The sequence below is a fragment of the Mytilus trossulus genome, chromosome 2 (genome assembly GCF_036588685.1).
Source record: "Mytilus trossulus isolate FHL-02 chromosome 2, PNRI_Mtr1.1.1.hap1, whole genome shotgun sequence".
Classification (NCBI taxonomy): domain Eukaryota; kingdom Metazoa; phylum Mollusca; class Bivalvia; order Mytilida; family Mytilidae; genus Mytilus; species Mytilus trossulus.
In genome coordinates, this window is record NC_086374.1 from 26,300,099 (window position 1) to 26,309,982 (window position 9,884).

At 32.0% G+C, this 9,884-nt stretch overlaps 1 protein-coding gene across 1 annotated transcript; it reads left to right on the forward strand.

Annotated features, from left to right (window-relative positions):
• The first annotated feature begins 247 nt into the window (after positions 1-247).
• LOC134706856 (uncharacterized) lies at positions 248-8,083 on the forward strand. Its single transcript, XM_063566171.1, has 3 exons — positions 248-1,307; positions 6,564-6,658; positions 7,659-8,083. Exons 1-3 carry the CDS (start codon positions 858-860, stop codon positions 7,873-7,875), a joined length of 762 nt encoding a protein of 253 aa, XP_063422241.1. The 5' UTR covers positions 248-857; the 3' UTR covers positions 7,876-8,083.
• Positions 8,084-9,884: the final 1,801 nt, after the last annotated feature.

The window sequence follows — 9,884 nt, forward strand, 5'->3', positions numbered from 1 at the left end:
TCAACTCTCCCTAACCATGGATAGATGTCAATACTCATATGTCGTCAAAACAGTGACAGATTTTTGACAGAATTGCATAATAAAACTTTGGAATTATGAAAAGAAATAACACGTATTACCTAATATATAATCTGATAAAATTTTACTTATCAAAACCACTCATGTGTCCAAATTCGATGAAATTAAAAACGTAATGTGTCCCCACTTTATCACCTTCATTTGTCATTTCAGGGTCAAATAAACTAATGGTAATGAAGTCAATGAGGACCAGTCATGCCACAGTGCATGTTTTATTAAAAAATTAATTATTTTAAATAAATATGTAATATCCTTGACAAACCAAAATCAATCATTTAAATACATTTCAAAAGCAGGCACGTAAGGTAAACATATACTTTGTACCTGAGAAATACCTGGTCGGAATTTCTTACCTTTTAATTGCTTTTGATTAATTGATCTTGGATTTTAATACGGAAACAATATCATATTGATTCTTCTTTCCTAACTGGATATTTTATCAATGGAGTTAAACGTGTAAGCTTACAGTCTTATGACACTCAGGCGTTGTGTGTAGGGATGAATATCATACCAAATGTGTCCGTTCAAACATGTTGGTTTATATTAGTGGAGTATTATTATCACTCAGGGTTTATGAGACTTGAGATTAATTTGTGAAATAAAAAAATTGAAAATTCTTAGGGTGGACCGGACAGTTATAATATACGTGGGAGAACTTGAAGAAGTCGTAAAATAACAACAGAGATATTTTACAATCTAATAAAACTTCAATTTTGTTTGTTTGGCTATTATGGAAATTGATTGATGTCTCGGGTATAAAAGTCGAATGACCGACAAAAATGCAGAGATTTACATTTCAGTTATCTATTGGAGGAAGTCGAATCATGACGACCAAAGACGTAGGAGACAATCCGAAGGGTCTGAAAAAGGCTGATCAGGTCACGAAAGGCGATGTTATAAAACTCGAAGAAGAGATCATTCCGAAGGCAGATACAAAAACAAAAGGTTCAGAAAAGACTATCGAGGAAAAACAATCTGCCAAAAATATGGAAGAAAAACAACCTGCAAAAAATATGGAAAAAAAATCCGATGAAAAACCTAAAGGCATTACAAAAGAAGTAGAAGAACAGTTAATGAAAAGTTATAAAAATGTGTCTGATGAATACAAAAAATTGCTTATTAAGTTTTTCAAAGCTGCTGATACAGAAAAGGTTGGATATTTAACTATTCAAAAGTTTGTTCCCGCTGTGAGAAAGTTAGGTTATTCTGGAACGGACAGACATTGCGCTGTAAGTATATAACAACATTTTTTTTCTCACAAGTGTCGCTGTAAGTACATTTGTCTGTACCGATCTTTACTTTTTTTTACTAACAACTGTTGCTGTAAGTATGTACCAATCTTTTTAGCTTTCTAACAAGTATCTGCCATTAATGCCAAAAACTCTCCAAAGATTACAATCATCAAAACAAAACCATGAAAGTATTATATTGACTCAATGTTACTTCCATGCACGAGACTAATATTTGGGCACACCATGGAAATGATAAAATATCAATTGTATGACAAGGTTCACGATACAGGCAGGGGATTGAAGTTGTATTTCTAAATCTCATAATTTTAAATCTCGACTTTAACGGAAAATTGAAAGTTTACCCTTGCGATATTAATATGTTACAATAGCGCCAATACATTTATTTTGTGAATACTTGTTTCTTTGAATACAACATGCTTTTGTACCAGTCCTTTATTACTTAACGCGTCAATATCCTGTAAATATTCATTTAAACGCTTTTGTCTCTATCGACAATATTTTTTTCACTGTTGAACCCATACATATTTCCCTTAATAACACATAGTCAAATGTGGAACCTATCATACAGTAGTGCTGCATTTTCTAATTGGAGCTTTGAAAGTACAATTATGACATTACTTTTCATTTTGTTTTGGTATAGCTATTTCTTTGACTTTACACCAACACAGATCTAACTTTGTATTTTCGTGAGTCGAGATATTGCATTTTGTTGTTTTGGTGTATTCAAAAGTTATACAATCTAATATTGTTTTGGAGATGGTACATCGATATGTGTTTTATTATAGGTTAAACTGTTTGTGACACCTTTGTAGACTAAATTCTCTTTATTTTCAAAACGACAAATGCGTTTATTGAATGCGGGGTTTAAACTTCAATGCAAGACTATGTTTTTGACCAATATATATTTATAACTTATTGTTCGCTTAATTCTATAATTACTCTTCAAAATATTACCCATTTACCTACGAAGCTTATAAAGAAACTACATTTCAATACAATTTGCCATTGTTTGCCAGTTGGTGGTATTTTTCTATTCAGACACATTTGTTATATTAATGTTAAAGGAAACAAGTAACAAAAACATTATGCGGATACAATTCAAAACCGTAATGCTATTGACATATATACATAAGCCATGTTTTAAGAAATATCAATGCAAATGGTTTTTAAACGCACAAGTGTGTAAAAGTGTCAACATTTACACCAAGGTCCGAATACTTCCATATAGTAAAATATACAGTAACATGCTATTGACTTAGTACAAAAAACAAAAAAAAAGGATTATTCAATCTATTTTATTTTATTATTTGTTACATAAAATTTATCCAAACCTTAAGGTTTTTCCATTAGTTTTACTAATATTCATATGATGGAAATGCTTAAACCCTGTACCTGGTCCATACAGACAATTTTGTGCTTTGTAAAAAGTGCACGGAGAGACATTCGGAACCATAATATTGGCTGTTCAGTCCAGTGACAAATATTTTATGCATATTAGGGACGAGAACAAATCAACAGCAAATCTTTTTCGTAGGTTCTGCAGTGGAGACCGAGCGTGCTTATATGAAGATTGTGCATCTCGACAGAATAAATGAGAATACGTTGGATTAGGACAAACATGATCGACTGCATGGGCGGAGTAAGGATGTGCATCTTGACGGCAATTAATCAGGGTGTGCATCTTGACTGCAATTAATCAAGGAGGGTACATACTTATGTATGTTTGATAGCGGCAGACATTTTGCCTTGCAACGATGTACCTACAGACCCAACAAAGAGTTGCTCAAGGGGTTTTATAAGGCGCAGATAGTGCTTCCTCTTTCAGAACGGACGTTGCATCCAAAAATTTATACATCCATCACAGCCAAACCAACGTCCCCTTTTTTGCACGAATTTTATTACCTGGTGATAGAAGTCCAGGGATGACCATATCAATGTTAAAAATATTTGACAGGCAGTAAATAAAGGACCCACGACATCAATTTGAGATAAGACACATTAACATATGTCATTTAATTGATTTTATCCTTTCATCTTGTTTCTAAGTTCATGTTATCGTAGTATCTATTATATTGAATATTTACAAGACTTTTAAATCATAACATTCTAGTGGTCGCCCGATTATTGAAAAAGTTCAATAACATTATTTAACAGTTTTTGAGTATCTGTGCACATACTTATATATAAAACTACTTGTTCACCTACGTTAACCCTTTTGCCACCTTAATTGAGACACAGTTTAGCACATATTTTTTTGTGTTAACCGTAAACAGTACGTTCAGAAATATTACATATATCAAAGCGGAATGTTTTTTTTTGTTATTGATTGGAGCCGTAGTGCCCGTGTGCGAATCACAGACCTTCCAAGTTCGACAGGAAAAAAAAAGTCGCAACGCACCGTACTGTCATAATTTTCAGTGTTACTTTTTGCAATGTCAGCAAACTGATTAGCACGATACTTAATCGTAAATGTGACATACACACAACGGTGTTGATTTTGTACTTGAATTATTTCTTGTTTATGACAGACCTTAAGTTTAAAATTTATTTTAAGTATAATTTAAAGGCGTATATATAATATATATTTATTAAGTGTAACAGTGTATCAGTAGATATAACACTCATACATTAAATATCAATATTTACCCGACTATAATACAGTTATGATCAGTTATTAGGTTAAAAAGGGATATTGATTGAATGAATACAGCAATAATTTTTCATTGTTTCTATTAATTTTTCTTTTCTTTTTTTTTTATTAATATTGCTGAACTTTGTTCAATTTATGCATATTTTGATATGAAGTAATTGTTCATTTATTAAACGCCATTGATAGATGTAGGGATCAGGATTTTATTTAGTAATATGGGGCCTGTTTATCGAAACTGTCCTAAGATCGGTCCTAAGAATTTCTTAGGACAGAAGTTAGGATAAACTTAGGACCGACTTACGACACGTCTCAGCATGCACATCGAAGCTATCTTAGGAATATCTTAGCTAGGACGTCCTAACTGATGTCCTAAGTATTAGCGCAAAAGAAAATACAAACCGAATATGAAAAAAATAAAAAAATATGATATCATATTTTATCAATAATTTTATTTCAAAAATATAATAAAAAGTATGGGTCACCGTGCTATTTTTCAAGCAATGAGTCGTTGAGAAATAAATTGTTATAAGAAAGGTTTCATAATATGTTTTAAGAAAATAAAAAGAAAACATGGTGTCACCGAACTTGTTTTCTTGCTACAAGTGAAAATAAAAAAATTCCCTATTAGACCAGTATAAATTTTGTACTAAAAGAGTTATCTCCCCTTAAATGGCTCATTTGAAAAAAATGATTTGAAAACCAGAAAAAATGATATTTGTTAAAATATTTTGAATAATACTATTAATTAATAAGTTTTCTTCAAATAGAAAAAAACAGTCTAGCTATTGAATTGCAATTATGTTTCTTAATTTGCAGATTTAGGCAAATAACTAGACCGATTTTGTACTGTGATTGTACAATCCAAGATGGCGGTATACCATCAATCTACCTTAAACTGTATGAAACAATACGACACAAAAATAAAAGAATAACAAACTAACTGTAAACAAGATAGATAATACGTAAAATTCATAACATGTTTTTGAGTGAGTTGAATTCGAAGTGTCACATTTTTATTCTTCAACAGTGCAAATGCAAATCTCGTGCATTATTCATATCATTACGGAGAAATTCAACTATGTTTACTACTGCTTTAAAAATAATACGCGTGAAAATGAACAAAAGACGAAATTCTAATGTATCCTAAAGTTAAGACCATCCTAAGACCATCTTAAGACACCTAAATTGGTATCCTAAAGTTAGGACAATTCATAGGATTTTCCTAAGTTGCGACATGTTCGATAAACCCATTTAGGACTAAGATGTGTCCTAAGTTGGTCTTAGGACACGTCCTAATCCTAAGAGAGCTTCGATAAACAGGCCCATGATGTCTGAATGTCACATTGGCATTGGTATCTTCCGCCTTTTCTGATTGATTTCGTAATTATTTTGTAAGCTGCCATTTGACAATAAATCAATTTGGATCCATTTACATCTTGCAGAATGAATATATATTGCTGGGTGTATACTATTAATTTAAAGTTAATCAGGTTTTTGTCATGTTATTCTTGTTATTTGTGGACACTAAATCTGTACTAGACTCAACGAGGAGATAGATCGACTACTAAATGATTTGTTGTTACCTGCTGAAACGCACAGTGGCAATTAAAATCGAAGTTACACACGGGTTCCCGAATATCCGTTATAGGTATACACGATGTGAATGGTCATTCAATTTAGTACAATATGCATTAAATTAATAATTTATAATACTATTGATAATTAAGTCTCGCAATCAAAATAATACATTCCCGATTTGTATGAAAAGAAAGACAACTCTGATTTTCTTTGTGTCACTTGGGCATATCGTATGAATTTTAATCAGGGTTTCTAAAGATTGAACAATTAATAAACGATACATGTACCTCACGAATGGCACTAATTATTCATTTGATTACAAGTATGACTGTTTATATATATATACAACATTCCGTTATGTAAACTCAGCTACAGTAGTGTATAAAGCAAATCAGGGAATAATAAATAAACGTGATTCCAGGCTGCAAGCCATAGTAATGTTTATGCATTTGCATTTGTAAACGAGAAAGAAAAATAATAAAAAAAATAAATGTCTTTTTCATTATAACACTCACGTCGAACCGTAACGCCAATATACTTGTAATGGCTAATGGTTGTGACCGTGTGCGATATTGAAAAGCCAAACCACATACTTAAAACGGTCGTTTTTCTGTTGAGAGTTGGTGAAGTTTGTGAAACCATGATTACCATCGATATCACGGATGGTTGATATAGAACAACTGTGGAATCTCTGTTAGGCGAAACAAATATACGTCGACGGATTCTTTTCTCTTTAAAATTTCTTGAGTCGTTTTCATATCATCCTCCGTTTGGACCCTGGCTATTGGTGTGGTTAGTGAAAGTCAGTCTTTGGTTCTCCATGGTGTGTTTTCATTATTCGCCATGGAGTTCTCACTCAGTTTGTCATCGATTTATGAGTTTGGATGTCTCTTTGGTATCTTCCGCATCTCTTTTTTCGTTTATCAGCATTGAAATGATCAATAACGAAAATCAGCTCTTAAATTGTATTTTTCATATTTTTTTTCTCTTTTTTATTATTTCAGGAAATATTTGTTGATGTAAACACAAATTTTGACGGAAAAGTAACAATCCATGAATTTATGTCTGAAATGACCAAAAGAGACCCAAGAACAATAAGGCAAGTATCCTTTTAATTTTAGTTTCTTGTGTATAATTTCGAAGTTTAGTATGACGTCCATTATCACTAAACTAGTATATATATTTGTTTAGGGGCCAGCTGAAGGACTTCTCCAAATGCGGGAGTTTCTCTCGCTGCATTGAAGACCCAATTGATGATCATCGGCTGTTGTTTACTCTATGGTGGGTTGTTGTCTCTTTGACACATTCCCAATTTCCAATCTCAATTTTATTTTAAGAATTGAATTCTTCTTTTTGTAACTTCATTGTGGTGAAAAAGCGTTGACCGAAGTACATTTTATATGAATCGCGGAAGCGCTTCATTCTAAAAATGTGCGCACAGTCAACGCTTTTACTACCATATGAAGTTACAAAAAGAAGCCTTCAATACGTATAATTTCATTTGTTAGCTATGATCATGAAAACACAATTTTTATAATTGTTTTGTTTAATTCACCCGTGCACTTTATTGTGGGACCACGTGTTATCATGAATGAAAAGTTTTACTGACTAATGCAATTGCTTAAGGGATAACATGTGATGTGCAGTTAGCCAATCAGAATAAAGTATCATAATGAAACATACATCTAATGTAATTATTAGCATCTAAACGTGCACGTTACTGCTTGACCATTCATAATTTTGACATTGACGAATTTTTATAAATAATATACTCGTAGGACATATCACATATAGATATGAGTCACTAAAATACAAAAGCAAATCTTCAAAATATAAATGGTTTACTTATTATTTACGAATAAAAAGGTAAAGTTTTTTTTTTTATCAAATTTTTTGCTTTAAGTTGCATCACTTTTGACATCAACTATGGTTACATAAAATGTATACAACACAATGTCCATGCATAATGTATGACACACTGACAGAAACTATCTTTTATTTAAAACCATATGTCGTTTCTGGATTGTTGTACATCTGGACTGTCTCGTTTAAACATGACCAAAATTCTATCTTATTTAGATCTGCATTTCTCTTTTCAGTGATGCAGAACTTTTGGAAACCTTCCGGAAGTTTGACGCCAATAAAGATGGATACATAACAAAGGACGAGCTCGAAAAAACACTGGACGGAAGTAAGATTCGATGGACCGATTTTTTATTGAAAGATATTATAAAAAAGACAGATTTTGATGGTGATGGCAAAATATCATGGGATGAATTTAGAAAATCTTGTCAGTATAAACAGATCATAGTGTGAACAGGACGGAATTTTAATTGATGTAATCTAAAGGAATCAAAATGATACTTTGTTCGGAATCAAGTATATATAATGTATAGACGAAAGGTACTCACCAACGTTCCTTAAAGTCATTTATATAATGTATTTATCAATTTAGGACAATTCCATAATGGAAGTTTGCATCTTTCATGAATGTTATCCGTATCAAAAAAGTATTCATGCTTTTTTTTCCTATATTTTTTCTGTCTCATTAGGACATTAATAACATATAATTACATTAGATGTATGTTTCATTATAATACGTTATTCTGATTGGCTAACAGCACATCACATGTTGTTCCGTAAAACAGTTGCATGAGACAATAACATTTATCATGCATGATGACACGAGGTCCCACAATAAAGTGCACAGGTGAATTAAATAAAACTGGATACAAATCGTGTTTTCATGATCATAGCTAAAAAAATGTAATTATAAGTATTGAATGCTTCTTTTTGTAACTTTATAGGGTTGTAAAAGCGTTGACCTTGCGTACATTTTTAGAATGAAGCGCTTCCGCGCTTCATACAAAATGTACTTCGGTCAACGCTTTTACACCCCAATAAATTTACAAAAAGAAGCATTCAATTCTTAAATATTAATTTGCTTCAAATAAGAAGAGTGTATTGCAAAAACATACGTCACTTATGGTATGACATGTGGTTATATGAGTTATTATACATAGTGTGAAAAAAAATTCGCAAAAATACTAAACTCCGATGAAAATTCAAACGGAAAGTTTCTTATCAAATGGCAAAATCAAATGATAAAACACATCAAACGAATGAACAAGTGTAATATTCCTGACTTGGAACAGGCATTTTTAAATATAGAAAATGATGATAGAGTACAAGGCAAACTTCCACACAGTTTATCACTTCACGAAATAAAAGATACAGGATGTTGACCGGTCTGGAGAACATAAACAAAATCAAATTCTGCAACAACAACAAATATCCAACAGAATATCGATGAGAAAGCAAATAAAATAAAATGAGAATATCACATAAATTTGGTGTGTCCGAAGCAATTAAATAAAACATAAAATGGGGCAGTCGGGCTTGTAAATAGATCCCTTTGCTGTATATAACGATGACATTCTGTATAAAATGACAATCTCTAAGTCCAGTCTTGTTAAGGAACCAGTAAAAAGCAACACTAATCATTGAAAAAAGCTTAACGCATCATAAATCACCAGAACAATACTTTTAAGTCACTAGCAGGGTTGTTATATTGAAGGACGTAATTTAAACACCGACTTTACCTATAACTGATTCTTATTTACTTCTACATACGTTACTTACGAGTAAATGGAATAATTGACCAATTGTTATATAACGTAAAGCATGTACTTATCAATCAATCAAGCATTGTACTATCTTCTCGTTTTTTCTTATGTAAAAAGTAACACAACAAAAATACCGAACTTCGAGGAAAATTCTCAACGGAAAGTCCTTTTAAGTAAACGGCAAAATCAAAAGCTCAAACAAATCAAACGAACGGACAACAACTTTCATATTGCTGAATTGGTACAGGCTATTTCTAATGTATATATAATGGTAAATTAAAAAAAAACACGTTTTATAGCTATCTAATCTTCTCACTTGTATGACAGTCGCATATAAATCCATTATATTGACAAATACATGTGAACAAACCAACAGACATTATAGGTAAACATGCCTAAGATAGGGGTACAACAGTCATCATTTTTTTATATTCAATATCCAGTGGAAGCAGAATGTATTTTAGAATTGAAAGCTATCTTGTAAATATTAAGTTGCAAAAGCGTTGACACCCAGTACATTTTGTATGAAGGATCATGCATGGTGGAAGGGTCTCCGACTAAAAATGTACACATCTTAGGAAAACTCATCATCAATACCCTGATTGAAATTTTGTACGCCATACGTCCGTTTTGTCTAACTAGATACTCATTATAGCGGGGAAGGGCGATGCGTTTCAGACTGAAAATGTGAGCACGTTG

Coding starts and splice junctions, on each gene's coding strand:
- LOC134706856 (XM_063566171.1), top strand. CDS start 858: ATGCAGAGATTTACATTTCAGTTATCTATTGGAGGAAGTCGAATCATG. Junction 1,308..6,563: donor GAACGGACAGACATTGCGCT/GTAAGTATATAA, acceptor TTATTATTTCAG/GAAATATTTGTTGATGTAAA. Junction 6,659..7,658: donor AGAGACCCAAGAACAATAAG/GCAAGTATCCTT, acceptor TTCTCTTTTCAG/TGATGCAGAACTTTTGGAAA.